At 40.7% G+C, this 15277-nt stretch overlaps 1 protein-coding gene and 1 pseudogene across 2 annotated transcripts in view; one reads left to right on the top strand and one right to left on the bottom strand.

Moving 5' to 3' along the window:
* Window positions 1–15277, bottom strand: part of KLHL12 (kelch like family member 12) — a 31930-nt gene that overhangs the window by 6845 nt on the left and 9808 nt on the right. For both annotated transcript variants that reach the window (XM_024254946.2, XM_063716676.1), the window contains 2 exons: window positions 9866–10015; window positions 7819–7933 (listed from right to left, as the gene is read on the bottom strand). In XM_024254946.2, coding sequence (XP_024110714.2) covers window positions 7819–7933; window positions 9866–10015 — 265 coding nt within the window. The remainder of the gene's footprint in view (window positions 1–7818; window positions 7934–9865; window positions 10016–15277) is intronic.
* On the top strand, window positions 10662–11703 carry LOC100443065 (heterogeneous nuclear ribonucleoprotein A1-like; annotated as a pseudogene).

Raw genomic sequence — 15277 nt, 5'->3', positions numbered from 1 at the left:
AAGAAGCTATTCTGACAGCCTTTATATCTTCCCCTTCCCCTAAGGCCTTACTCTGATAAAATATTTCCTACCTTGGCTCTTAGAGACAGAGTCTTGCTATATTGCCCAGGCTGGTCTCAAACTCCCGGCCTTGAGCGATACTCCTGCCTTAGCCTCCCAAGTAGCTCGGATTACAGGTATGAGCCACAGCACCTGGCTTGGCTTTTTTCAAAGAACAAAGTCTCTTTGAGAAAATCCCCTGTGCATGTGCTCCATTAGAATTCATGGAGAGAATAGTTAGCTGGAGCTTTGGAAAATTCAATCACTAGGAAGCATCTAGGAGACCAAAGTGATCTTGTAAGTAACCTGGACTTGAAAGAGCAAATGTAGTACATTGAAGCTGACAGGAAACACAGATAAACCCCTAATGAAGTAATGGATTTGACAATTATCATCAATTGCTGGGCTAGAATCATTATTTCAAAAGCCAATATATTACTATGAGACATTGTGTGCTTCCTAACAGTGATGAACAGGAAGGACCACACTACCACCTTGTCTTTTTTCCAAAAAATTGAGCCTGACTCTTAACGAGCCTCTAATTTACAGGCAATACATGGGAGAAGAACATGTTAAATGACACTACAAAGATGCAACAGCAGAGTCTAGAATGTGGGAAATTCTACAGGTCGAACAGCTTGGCTTCTTCAAGAAATAAATTGGCTAGGAAAAACCAAAACGGGATGGAAACCTTTTGGATTAAGATGAGACTGAAAAGAGACATGAAATCACGAGCAACGTGTGGACTTTGTCTGGATTCTGATTTGAACAACATTAAGTACTCAAAAACAAACAACAAAAAATTATGGAAAAAAAGTTACACAAACATGTGACAATAAGGAATTGTGTGATTTTAAACAGTGATAATGGCATTCTAGATGTGTCAAAATTTTTTTTCCTTATCTTTTAGAGACACATGTGGAAGTATGACACATAGGGATGGAATAATATCCAGTCTGGAATTTGCTTCAAAATAGCCCAGGCGCAGTGGCTCACGCCTATAATCCCAACACTTTGGGAGGCCAAGGCTGGCAGATCACTTGAGGTAAGGAGTTCGAGGCCAGCCTAGCCAACAAGGCAAAACCCCGTCTCTACTAAAAATACAAAAATTAGCTGAGTCTGGTGGCGCACACCTGAAATCCCAACTACTCAGGTGGCTCAGGCATGAGAATGCTTGAACCCGGGAAGTGGAGGTTGTAGTGAGCTGAGATAGCACCACTACACTCCAGCCTGGGTAATAAGGCAAAACTCCATCTCAAAGAAAAAGCTATGTGTTGATAATTGTTAAAATTGAGTGATGGGTATGGGGGATCATTATATTACTACTTTTATGTTTGAGATTTTTCTTAATAAAACATATACACTCACACATAAACCATGGAGTTTTTCTAAGCGGGCACTTGTCTTATGTACTTGCCAAATAAAGTGGACCCTCTCCAAAGTGAGCCAGCAAGTAGGTCTCAGGAGTCAGCTCCTTCGAAAATCAAAGCATGGCCAGGTGTGGCTCACGCCTGTAATCCTAGCACTTTGGGAGGCCAAAGCAGGTAAATCATCTGAGGTCAGGAATTCAAGACCAGCCTGTCTAACATGGCAAAACCCTGTCTCTACTAAAAATACAAAAATTAGCTGGGTGCGGTGATGTGCACCTGTAGTCTCAGCTACTTGGGAGGCTGAGGCAGGAGAATCACTTGAACTCAGGAGAAAGAGGTTGCAGTGAGCCGAGATTGCACCACTGCACTCCAGACTAGGCAACAGAGCAAGACTCCATCTCAAAAAATAATAATAATAATAAAAAATAAATAAATAAATAAATCAAAGCATAAGAATGAAGGGTTCTTTAGTGATTGAACTAATTTTATGTCTGCCTAAAATTACTTCAAGTTGGGAGAAGCTAGGACCACAAGTTATTTGTTTCTTCTTTGGGAACACTATTCCCCTACCTATTCCTTTTTCTTACTCCACCTCTTTTCTTCCTGACTTGAATAGACAAGGTAAGTGTGATCCTTCTATCCAAACACATTTCCCATGTAGATGAATATGATGCCAGCAGATGATATATGTATGAATAAAAATTTCCACACCAACCAAGAGGTACTTCCTGTGCTATGCAAATTTTAAAGTTTTCTATTGATTTTTCAGCTCTTATTTCTGTTGCTTTATGTAACTCCCTGCCCCACCCCCCCAGCCCCCCAAATATAAATATATATATCTAAAGAAGTCAGGCACAGTGGCTCATGACTATAATCCTAGCACTCTGGGAGGCCAAAGTGGGCAGATTGCTTGTGCCCAGGGGTTCGAGGCCACTTTGGGTAACATGGTGAGACTCCCATATCCAGAAAAAAATTAAAAAAAAAAAAAAATAGCCAGATGTGATGGCAAATGCCTGTAGTCCCAGCTACTCCTGAGGCTGACATGGGAGGACCACTTAAGTCCAGGAGGTTACAGCTGCAGTGAACAAGATTGTGTTCCTGCACTCCAGCCTGGGGAACAGAGTGAGAACTTGTCTCAAAAAATAAAATAAAGTAACACAAAATAAAGAAGGCTGGGCGTGGTGGCTCACGCCTGGAATCACAGCACTTTGGGAGGCTGAGGCGGGTGGATCACTTGAGGTCAGGAGTCCGAGGCCAGCCTGGCCAACATGGTGAAACCCCATCTCTACTAAAAATACAAAAATTAGCCAGGTGTGGTGGTACACACCTGTAGTCCCCCCAGCTACTTGGGAGGGTGAGGCACGAGAATCGCTTGAACCTGGGAGATGCAGGTTGCAGTGAGCAGAGGTCACACCACTGCACTCCAGCCTAGGTGACAGAGCAAGACTCTGTCTCAAAAAAATTAAATACAAACACAAAAATTAGCCAGGTGTGGTGGTGTGCATTTGTAGTCCCAGCTACTCCAGAGACTGAGGCAGGAGAATCACTTGAACCTCGGAGGCGGAGGTTGCAGTGAGCCGAGATCATGCCACTACACTCCAGCCTGGGTGACAAAGCAAGACTGTCTCAAAAATAAAATAAAGAAAAAACCCCTCTCTTTCTTGATATGATTTCATTCAGGCACCTTTTGAAGGGTGGGAGAAAAGAAGTAGAAAGGAAATAGATTATATATTATATTAAAAACCCAGAGAACTGACAGTACTTCCTGTTGGCTGCAATTTTCCCAATAAACATTCTGGTAACTATATGCCTACAGTGGAACTTGGTAAGAGGTGTTGGTGTGATGTGTAAAGGAGTTTGTTTTGTTCTGTTTAAAAGACAAGGCCTTCCTCTGTCACCTAGGCTGGAGTGCAGTGGCACAATCTCAGCTCACCACAGCATTGACCTCCCAGGCTCAAGCAATCCTCCTACCTCAGCCTCCTGAGCAGCTGGGAGCACAGTGTGTGCCACCAAACCCAGCTATTTTTTTTTTTTTTTAATTTTTTAAAGAGAGGAGGTCTCACTATGTTGCTTAGGCTGGTCTCTAACTCCTGAACTCAAGCGATGCTTCTGCTTCGGCCTCCCAAAGTGCTGGGATTACAGACGTGAGCCACTGTACCAGCCACTCAGGGGTTTTATGGCTCTAAATGGCTGGGATCCTTCGATCACTGATTCCCAAACTTCTTTGCTGTGAAGGACTCTCTTCACTATTTTCCCCGACAGATCCTGTGTTTTGACAGACTGTCTACCAAAGTGAGTTTAAGTAATTAACTTCCCCTCAACTGCCAACAGAGCTTTTGATAACTATGAGAGCAACAGTGTTTCACACTGAATGGATATAATTTTAGTTAAATCTGAAGTCTTTATTTAGCCTGTTCAGCTTTTTCTAGCACAAAAATGATTTTCTTTTAGAAAATTTAAAAATAACTCAAGGACTAGTATAATCACCATCCCCACTCACATATTACCCCTCCCTGTTGAAAAGAATTGAAAAGTATTTTCCTTGTGATTATAAAACATATAATATACATTTTTACTGCTAAAAAACTTGGAAAATACAAACAAGTATTATGAAAAAAAATTACCCATAGTTCCACAATACAAAGACACACCAAAATGTAACATAATTTCCTTCCAGCCTTGTTTCTGCACATTTATAAAACACAAATGGGGGCTGGGCACAGTGGCTAGTGCCTGTAATCCCAGCACTTTGGGAGGCTGAGGTGGGTGGATCACGAGGTCAGGAGTTCGAGACCAGCCTGGCCAACATGGTGAAACCCCATTTCTGGTGAAAATACAAAAATCAGCCGGACATGGTAGCACATGCCTGTAATCCCAGCTACTCAGGAGGCTGAGGCAGGAGAATCGCTTGAACTTTGGAAGCGGAGACTGTAGTGAGCCGAGATCACACCATTGCCCTCCAGCCTGGGTGACAGAGCGAGACTCCATCCAAAAAAAAAAACCAAAACCAAACAAACAAAAAAACCTACAAATGTGACCATATTATATTGTATCCTGATGTTTTTCGTTTTCCAAATATATGAATAACTCTTTTAGTACATGGTTATAATATTCTTAGGCATTTCAGGGTTCATAATTTTGGGTTATAAACAATCACATAAATAACCCTGTGATAAATATCCTGAATATGAAACTTTTCCTGGTTATTTCCTTAAAGAAATGGGAAGAATGCTGAGTAATGAACCTGAATTAGAGAAAAATTTTTTGAGCTAGCCATGGTGGCTCACACCTGTAACCCTAGCACTTTGGGAGGCCAAAGCAGGCAGATCACATGAGCCCAGGAGATCAAGACCAGCCTGAGCAGCATGGCAAAACCCTGTCTCTACTAAAAATACAAAAAATTAGCCAGGTCTGGTGGTGCACCCCTGTAGTCCCAAGTCCCAGCTACCTGGGAGGCTGAGGTGGGAGGATCACTTGAGTCCAGGAAGTGGACGCTGCAGTGAGCCAAAATCATGCCATTGTACTATAGTGACAGAGTGAGACCTTGTATCAAAACAAACAAACAAACAAAATAGATGACCATGGTGGCATACACCTGTAGTCCCAGCTACCAAGGAGACTGAGGTCAGAGGATTGCTTGAGCCCAGGAAGTGAAGTTTCAGTGAACCAAGATCATGCCACTGCACTCTAGCCTAGGAGCCAGAGTGAGACCCTGTCTCAAAAAAAAAAAAAAAAAATTATTTGGAGATATAAGGTGACTTTTTGAAGCTGTTACCAATTATACTCCCACCAACACTATAAAGGTGCCAACTCATTCTACTTTTTGAGGCACTGGATAGTTTTTAAATCTCTGACACTCTGGTAGGCAAAAAATTATGTTTAATTCTTTATTACTAATAAGACCCTATTATTAATTAGGTTGAACTACCCTCCCTTGTATCTAGTGGCCAGCTTTACTTGCCCTTCTGTGAACTGTACACTCAAATCTTTATTGTTTCTCTCATGTGTTCTTGTTTTTTTTTTTTCTTTTTTGAGACAAGGTCTTGCTCTGTTGCCCAGGCTAGAGTGCACTGGTGCAATTATGGCTCACTGCAGCCTCAGCCTCGACCTCCTGGGCTCAAGCATCCTCCTAGCATCCCACTTCAGCTTCCCTAGTAGCTGGGACCACTAATTTTTTTCTTTTCTTTTTTTTTTTTGAGACGGCGTCTTGCTCTGTGGCCCAGGCTGGAGTACAGTGGTGTGATCTTGGCTCACTGCAACCTCTGCCTCCTGGGCTAAAATGATTCTCCTGCCTCAACGTCCCCAATAGCTGGGATTACAGGCATGCGTCACCATGCCTGGCTAATTTTTATACTTGTAGTAGAGACAGGGTTTCACCCTGTTGGCCAGGCTGGTCTCGAATTCCTGGGCTCCATCGCCTGCCTCAGCCTCTCAAAGTGCTGGGATTACAGGTGTGAGCCACTGCTCTTGGCCCTGTCTCATGCATTCTTATGAGCTCTTTACACACAAATGGTTTTAACCCTTTATCTATCTATCTATCTATCTATCTATCTATGAGATGGAGTTTTGCTCTTGTTGCCCAGGCTGGAGTGCAATGGCACGATCTTGGTTCACCACAATCTCCACCTCCCAGGTTCAAGCAATTTCCCGAGTAGCTGGGATTACAGGCATGTGCCACCATGCCCGGCTAATTTTGTATTTTTAGTAGAGACAGGATTTCTCCATGTTGGTCAGGCTGGTCTCAAACTCCCGACCTCAGGTGATCCACCTGCCTCAGCCTCCCAAAGCGCTGGGATTACAGGCATAAGACACCCCGCCTGGTCAACCCTTTAACCCTTAAAGGGTTATTCCAAACCTATGTTCCTAATTTATCATAATTTTGTATATGATTTTTTTATTTATTCAAATACGTTTTTATTCTTTGTCATTTCTTCCACTATTTTGTGCCTAGAAAGTCTTTCTTCCCCAGAACTCCTAAGGTTTTAATGTTTTAACCCTAAGTTGGAGACCAATACTCAAACAATCTGACTCATGTAAAAAAAAGCTAGTGAAAGAGTCAACCTGAAAGAAGCCTGTTTGTTCTCTGCCAATGATGGAGTGAGTACTTGTTAAGTGAGATTTTTATCTTTTTAATGAGAAAAGCTTGTCTAGGACATCTTACAAGAACAGTGTGAAAAAGCACATTTCTAAAACTGAAGAACCTGGCAGTGGCATGGTCATTATTTTTAGACGGAGGGGAAGGGAAGTGTGTGTGTGCTGTGATATGTTGTTAGAGAAATAGGGCAGATGCAGGACTGCTAAAATAACAGGGTTCAGAGACTCACATTTCCATTTGCACTGATCTTTAGTTCAAAAAAGGAGACAGCCACAAATTAGAAAAACAATTTCCATTATATCTTCTTTGAGACAGTAATGGGTAAGGTTAATAACAAACCCCTTATTTGGCAGGCTATTTTAACTTGGCTGTCAATTTAATTTCCTTCTACTGTATGCAGAAGAGTCATTATCCTGGTAGCTGGTTTAGCAGCCAATATGCAAAGAGATGGGCAGAGGACATGATGGTAAGAACAATCTACCTTCTAAGGCACTGACAAGGCGATACTAAGAATCTAATTGGAAACTGCTTCAGCATTTCCCTTCTAGAACTTCTGAAAAATAACCTCAAGACTATGAAGATATATAGATTTATAGTTTAATCCCTTAAGGTCTGGGCAATAAGCAAGTTCTCTAACCAAGCAGGAGCCCCTTCTGCTGCCTGTTCAGAGATATGCAGGAAATGTACCTCCAAAGAATCTTCTGGGTTTACTGATTCACAAAAATTTTCATTAGCTTTTAGTTCAATTTAATAAGCAAATAATGAGTGCTATCATGCAAAAAGGAAACATTTTTCTGTGTTGTAAAGTATCTTAGTTAATACATCTAGTAAGAGGTAAACTAGTACCTGCACCAACAGTAACTGCCAAAACCCATGTACTTTCTACCATACTGGGCTCCTTTTCTTCCTCTCTTCATTCCGGAATGGAAAAACCACGTAAGGGGAAGAGAAGAGGTGGGTGGAAGCATATACCACTTACATGCCACTATGTGGCACTAAAATTATCTCTAATTCACAGAATCTAAATAATATTGACAAAAAATTGTAACATATTATGTAATGCCTGACAATGTATAAAGTGCTTTTATATTTTATCTCATTTAATTTCCAAATAATTATGTGAAGTAGATAGAGAAGACATCCTTGATTTATAGGAAAGAAAGCTTAGAGTGGTAAAGTGACTTGTCTGAGATGATAGAAGAAAAGGTCTGAAACGAGGTCTCTGTGCTTCTTATAGTGTTATTTTCAACTACGTTGTCACCTGCAAGAAGTAGTTGAAAAGCATCCCCTCATTCTGCTGAGATACCAGCTTACCTAGGCGAGCCCTTGTCCTGGGTCCCTGCATCTGACTCCGAAGTTCAGGCCTCAGATGAAACTTCTTTGCTTCATCAACCAGATCCCTGCATTGTAAACTACAGCGGATGAAAGGCTGAAATACAGCAGACAGTAGAGTGAGGCACAGGGGATACCTGTAATACTATAAGAGTACAAAGGGCACATGCAAATAATTAACTTCTGACTACAGAAAACCGGTTTGCAAAGCCCTGTGATTCCAGCAGTACTGCTGGTAGTAACTATGCTCTGGGTTTCCAGAAATGATTTTTAAAATTTATTTGAAAAATAGATAATATACTAGATGGATCAAAAATCAAATGATATAAACAGATATGTTGAGCAGTATTTCCCATCTATCTCAGCACTTACATTTGACCATTTTTACATAGTTTGTATGCCCTTCCAGGAATTATGCAAACACAAGTACATAATAACTAATAAGAATTTTAAGTGGAAAACCAAAAAGATTCTGTTATTTTCTGGGTGACAGGAAGAATCATATTTTGTCTGAAATATCTCCCCCAAGGTTCACAGTCCTGTTGTAATTACCATTGTCTATTTCTGACAGCTCTGTACTGGACATCTTTCATTTGCCTCCCAACTCACTCTGTACCCTTTTCCACTCTGCTCTCTGGCTCAGAAGACTGGCCTGTATGAACTGTGTCAATAGGGCTTCCTATGCCTTCTAGATTCTGGTTGGGATCAGCCCAACCAAAGGTCAAGGTTTCTCTCAAGGCAGTGACTCTACATGATTCTCTTTCCTTTAAAGTTCTAGTAACCACTCCTCAACCTTGTCCCTTCAGGCTTAGGGGCTGTTAATAGCTTATGTCCTAGATCCAGGTTATTTCACTGTCTTTTGTTGTTTCTCTGAACTTGCACCTTTGTAAACAGCTTCTTTATTAAAAAAAACTCTTCTAAAATTGTCCTATTTTGAGTATAGCATCTGTTTCCTGTTGGGACCCTAAAGGACACAGCTCTAATTAAATAGCACCTCTATTAACCTGACCCAAGAAGTTCTTAGTCGAACTGGAAAGGAAAACAAACAATAAATAGTAGTAAACACTTATGTACAAAGACTTGGTTTTAAAAATTTTCACATAGTAACTTACTCAATGCTAACAAGAACCTATGAGGAAGGTACTATTATCATCCCTGTTTTACACATAAGAAAGCTAAGGCACAAATATATTAAGACATATTAAGTTCACAGAGTAAGTGGTGAATTGGGGATTTCAGGCCCGAGTCTGGTTCCAGAGTCTGTGCTCCTAAACACAATGTAAAGAACTAGACACAAGGGATATGTGAATTGGTTGTAAGAAAGACAGAAATCACAAACAGGAGAAAAAGAGTTTGAGATGTGACACTGACCATGCTGCAACTTTTCTAATGTGAACAACTGAAAAACTGTTTGTAGTTAACTAACAGATCTAGGGCTGGGCCAGCAAGAGGAACTCTCTTGCTGGGTTACCTACATATTATAAATCAATGCTCCCTCGAAGTATAGTCCAGGCAACACAGGTGGTATATATGGTAAAAATTATGAAAAAGTATCACAGAGAACTTAAGTTGGAGAAACACTTTTATAAATAAACTCAACATGATATGACTAAATTTGACACCAAAATGCATCAAACTCCTTTCATGCTGGCTTTACCCGAAGTAGAAAATGAAGAGGCTTGCTAAGTGTGGCATAAGGGCAATTTGGAACAATTTATGTTTAATGGAGAAGGGGACAAAGTTTGTTATCAGGTGTTTATATAAAACACTCAGAAGCATGTAAAACAAAAAGACAGCAAAACACAAAATTGAACCACAGATTTTCATTTGTGTCAAGAGCCTGACTTGCCAAGAAATTCACCTTTCTTAGAAATATGCTTGGGGACTACCCAGCACCACTCTCACTGGCATTCCTAGAGGGGCAAAACAGGAGACTCTGTGCCTACATTAAAATACTCAATTTTAAATATATAGCGCTAAGGTAAGAGTTTGTGAAGGTTTTGGATCCTGAGAGTGTCACACTACTTACCTCAGCATCTATTACATCTGTGATATACCTGGGGGTTAGCAGGGGCATCCGCACATACTGTAGCAGGTTAGGCAAGGATGCTTCCCGCTCTTTCTTGGCATGCTTCACCCAGTTGATGACAGCCTCAAAGACTGGCTCTTCAGAATCCACCTGTAAATGTATAATCACACATCGTGGATCCTACTTTTCCAATTAGCTCACCATCTCAAAAAGTAACCACGTTCACTTTCTCCTTCCTGCTTCCCATTGCCCACCACCATTATTTCCCATCTTCCAGAAATAGCTAGGCTCTTGGGAAAACAATTTTTTTCAGATACAGCTAACAGACCAGGAAAAGAATTATAGTCAATTTGGGTAAAAAAAATATATATAAATATATATATTTTATATATATATATATATATATTATATATATATTTATAATATATAAATTTATATAATATATATTATATATCTCTCTGTCTAAGATAGATAGTACCTAATAAATCACCAGTCACATATTGGCCTTCGTTTCAGAATTTTTCCCATCCCTGAATTGCTTCTGGTCTTCTCTATAACTTTAAGGAAGGCAGGTGGGGGAATCTGTTGCCTTATTCGAAATCAGTTCTTGAAATAATTTTAAGTCATAATTGTTATCTAATGATCTCCAGGCTCACCCCTCAAATTGTTCATCCAAGCCTCTGAAGCAGGAGCTTCTCTAACATCACTATGTTGCAGTTTTCAAAAGCATTATCGCCTTTCTGCCCATGGACGCCGCCGAAGAAGCATCTTTAAAGTCTCTCTCCTCCCTGCCGTCATGTCGAAGTCAGAGTCTCCTAAAGAGCCCAAACAGCTGAGGAAGCTCTTCATTGGAGGGTTGAGCTTTGAAATAACCAATGAGAGCCTGAGCAATGGGGAACGCTCGCGGACTGTGTGGTAATGAGAGACCCAAACACCAAGCGCTCCAGGGGCTTTGGGTTTGTCACATATGCCACTGTGGAGGAGGTGGATGCAGCCATGAATGCAAGGCCACACAAGGTGGATGGAAGAGTTGTAGAACCAAAGAGAGCTGTCTCAAGAGAAGATTCTCAAAGACCAGGTGCCTATTTAACTGTGAAAAAGATATTTGTTGGCAGCATTAGACACTGAAGAACATCACCTAAGAGATAATTTGAACAGTTTGGAAAAATGGAAGTGATTGAAATCATGACTGACTGAGGCAGTGGCAAGAAAAGGGGCTTTGCCTTTGTAACCTTTGATGACCATGACTCCGTGAATAAGACTGTCATTCAGAAATACCATCCTATGAATGGCCATAACTGTGAAGTTAGGAGAGCCCTGTCAAAGTAAGAGATGGCTAGTGCTTCATCCAGCCAAAGAGGTCAAAGTGGTTCTGGAAACTTTGGTTTGGTCGTGGAGGTGGTTTTGGTTGGGATGACAGCTATGGTGGTGGTGGATATGGCGGCAGTGAGGATGGCTATAATGGATTTGGTAATGATGGAAGCAATTTTGGAGGTAGTGGAAGCTACAGTGATTTTGGCAACTACAACAATCAGTCTTCAAATTTTGGACCCATGAAGGGAGGAAACTTTGGAGGCAGAAGCTCTGGGCCCCTATGGTGGTGGAGGCCAATACTCTGCCAAACCACGAAACCAAGGTGGCTATGGTGCTTTCAGCAGCAGCAGTAGCTATGGCAGTGGCAGAAGATTTTAATTAGGAAACAAAGCTTAGCTGGAGAGGACAGCCAGAGAAGTGACAGGGAAGCTACAGGTTACAACAGATTTGTGAACTCAGCCAAGCACAGTGGTGGCAGGGCCTAACTGCTACAAAGGAGACATGTTCTAGACAAGTACTCATGTGTATGGGCAAAAAACTCGGACTGTATTTGTGACTAATTGTGTAACAGGTTATTTTAGTTTCTGTTCTGTGGAAAGCGTAAAGCATTCCAACAAAGGGTTTTAATGCAGATTTTTTTTTTTTTGCACCCATGCTGTTGATTGCTAAATGTAATAGTCTGGTGGTGATGCTGAATAAATGTTTTAAAAAAAAAAAAAGAAAGAAAAGCATTATCAATTAGCCTTCAAGGAACTATTGTGTATTAGGCACTATGCTATTTGAGAAGATATATTTAATTAATCATCTGGGGAACTCAGGTCTAAGCATACATATGACCAATTAGATAATGTGAGATACACTCTAAAAAAAACCTACACTACATCACTGCAAGGACCTAGGTATATAATAACACCTAGGACTTCCCAAAGACAGACACCTCAATACAGGTCCTGTGTCCCTTCTACCAGCCCCTAGAGAGTACATATTCTAGGAGATACCTTTCAGAGTGTCACTGTGACTAGATAAAAAAACTTTTCCCAAGAACTGTGATACTCTAAAAACGCAGATGTTTCACAAAGTTCATTCATTTGAGGGCTTTACTGAACCCCTCTCTTAACTGCCAGGCACTATCCTGGAAACTGATTACACAATGGTGAACAAATCAGATATGGTGAACAAATCAGATATGATCCTTGCTCTTAACTGGGGAGTCAAACTGCTCAATCAGAAAAATGAACAATCTCACTATTATTGCATACTACATAGGAAAGGTACTGGGGCTATGAGACAGAACATGAGATTTCCTAGTTTAGATTGGTGAGGCAGGGAAGGCCTCCCTGAAAAAGCAACAAATTGAAATCTGATGGATGAGTAGCAGTTAGCCAGGAGGAGTAAGAGAGTACTCCAAGGCAGACAGAAGAGCACACTCAAAAGCACTAGAAATGCATTGTCCAATACACTACCCATGTGTGGTTATTTATATTCACTGTAATTAAAACTAAATTAAAAATCAGCTTCTCAGTTGCATTAACCACATTTCAAGTGCCCAACAGCAACACGGGGCTAGCAGGAGCAAACCAGACACTATAGATATAGAGTACTTCCATCTTCACAGCATGTACTATTGAACAGCTCTGTCCTACAGCAAAAAAGAAGTGGCAGCTTGAGGAAATGACTAGAAGGCTAGTGTAGCAGAGTGAATGAGGGTGATAGAGGAGTAAAATATGAAGCTGGAGAGTTAAGCAAGGGCCAGATACAGAGAGCATCAGAATACTGGATTTGACTCTAAGAGCAACTTGAAATCATCCGAAGGTTTCAAGCAGGCTAGTGATATGATCATATTGATGTTTTGTAAAGATTATCCTGGCTACTATGGGTAGAAGTTTAAAGGGCCAAGAGCTAGAAGAGGTTAGATGCTGCTCTGGTACATTAGGCAAAAGGTGAAGGTGCTTACTGGACTATAGTTGTGGCAGTGGTGAGCCACTGGAGAAATACTTGGGACGTCAAACTAACCCAGGCAATTGTTGGATAAGATGTAGGGGAGGGTATAGAAGGTGTCCTTGATCTTAATTTAAAACTTTTATATGATTGGCAAATAGTTTTAAGCAGATACATGTTAGACTCTGACACATTCTAGGTTAAATTAGATACATCAATTTAAAGATGGAGTTTTTCAATCATGAGCAGAGGTTTTTTAGTTTGTTTTTTTAAGACTAATCAAATGGGCTGGGCGCGGTGGCTCACGCCTGTAATCTCAGCACTTTAGGAGGCCGAGGCGGGTGGATCACGAGGTCAGGAGTTCGAGACGAGCCTGGCCAGGATGGTGAAACCCTGTCTCTATTAAAAATACAAAAATTAGCCAGGTGTGGTGCACACGCCTGCAGTCCCAGCTACTTGGGAGGCTGAGGCAGGAGAATCGTTTGAACCCAGCAGGCAGAGATTGCTGTGAGCCGAGATCGTGCCATTGCACTCCAGCCTGGGCGACAAGAGCGAAACTCTGTCTAAAAAAAAAAAAAAAAAGACTAATCAAATGAAGCAGCAGGTGTGGAGCAGGAACAAAGAAATCTGTAACTGATTGTGATCAACAGTTGTAAACACCACTGCCCTCAGACCAGCCATGAGCAGATAATCATGAGCACAAGATAGAATAAATTAGAATTGCAAAAAAACAGCTAAGAGGGAAGAAAACACCCAAACATTAATGCCTCACTACAGAGAAAAATAGATTTTCTCCACAATAGACTTTCACAAAGAATTCTCTTGAGTATTAGGTACTGGCATTCTTATTTTATGCTCAGAACAGTCCTGTGTATTCAGCACTAATATCTACATTTTATAGAAGAGGAAACTGAAGATTAGTGGTTAGGTAACACATGCCACCCAGCCAAGACTAAATCCCAGTTAGACTCTAAAACCCATGCTGTTTTAACCAATATAACATCCTGCTTCTCATTGTTTTAAGTACTATTATTTTATTTAATAAGAGGGAGCATTAGCAACTGGGAGTCAGACATCTGGTTCCTATTTCTGGCTGGTATAGGGAACAGAAAAAAATATGTCACTTGCTTTCTTTCCAGAAAAAAAGCAAAGGGCAGTCTTGACACACACTTAAAAAAAAACTATACATAAGAGTTCTCAAGCTGTTTTTCATTTAAGCTTCTAAATAAGGTTAGTTATTTGTTCTCTCTGCCCCATCCAGTTTTATTCCAAAGCCTGTATAGTTCCAAAAGAAATGACTTCTATGATTATTTCCTGATTTGGACAATTAGAAACAAACTGAAAACATGACGAGCTCATAGTTGAGTGATTAAGAGAAGAGACTCTGGAGCCAGACTACTCGAATTTGAAACCTGGCTCTACCACTTACTAGTGGTGGTATGATGGTTAAACTCCAATCTTCACTTTCCTCCTGTGAAAAATGAAGATGTGAGAATTAAATGAGATAAAAATACCAAGAATGGTGCCATTAGAATGGAAGCTCCAGTGGACAGGGATTTTTGTTTTGTTCATAATTTGATCTGCAGTACATGGAAATGTTCCGGGCACACAGTAAGTGTTCAACAAGTATTTAGTAAGTGAACCAACAGTAAATGCTGAATAAGTAATTAGCTATTACATGTAGTGAACGTCAAATCTGTAGTGCTCATTCTATTCATTGTATTTTCCAATATGTGTACAAATCAAGAAAAATCTAGATATTCTAGTGAATTGCCAGTTTCCAAGTCTGAAGAATATGTTTTTTGGCTATACCTGCCACTTCAGCACAAGGATACAATGTCCCACACTAAGAGGCTGAGAACTAAGATTTTAGCAAATTCTTGACTCAATAGCATTTGCAAGAGCAGCTTCTCTGGGCTGATACAGAGCCCAGTATTTCAGGCTGGAAAATAATTCCTCTACAGTTGGAACCAATGTCACCAATGTGCTCTAATCCATTTTCCCTCAGAACAGTCACTAGAGAAAGTGTAAAGAAACACTTGGCTAAAATTTGATAAGAAATATACTTAAGGCCAGGAGCAGTGGCTCACGCCTATAATTTCAGCATTTTGGGAGGCCAAAGTGGGTGGATCACATGAGGTCAGGAGTTCCAGAGCAGCC

Source organism: Pongo abelii, chromosome 1 (genome assembly GCF_028885655.2).
Source record: "Pongo abelii isolate AG06213 chromosome 1, NHGRI_mPonAbe1-v2.0_pri, whole genome shotgun sequence".
NCBI classification, from domain to species: Eukaryota; Metazoa; Chordata; class Mammalia; order Primates; family Hominidae; genus Pongo; species Pongo abelii.
This window is presented reverse-complemented; position numbering and strand designations above follow the sequence as displayed.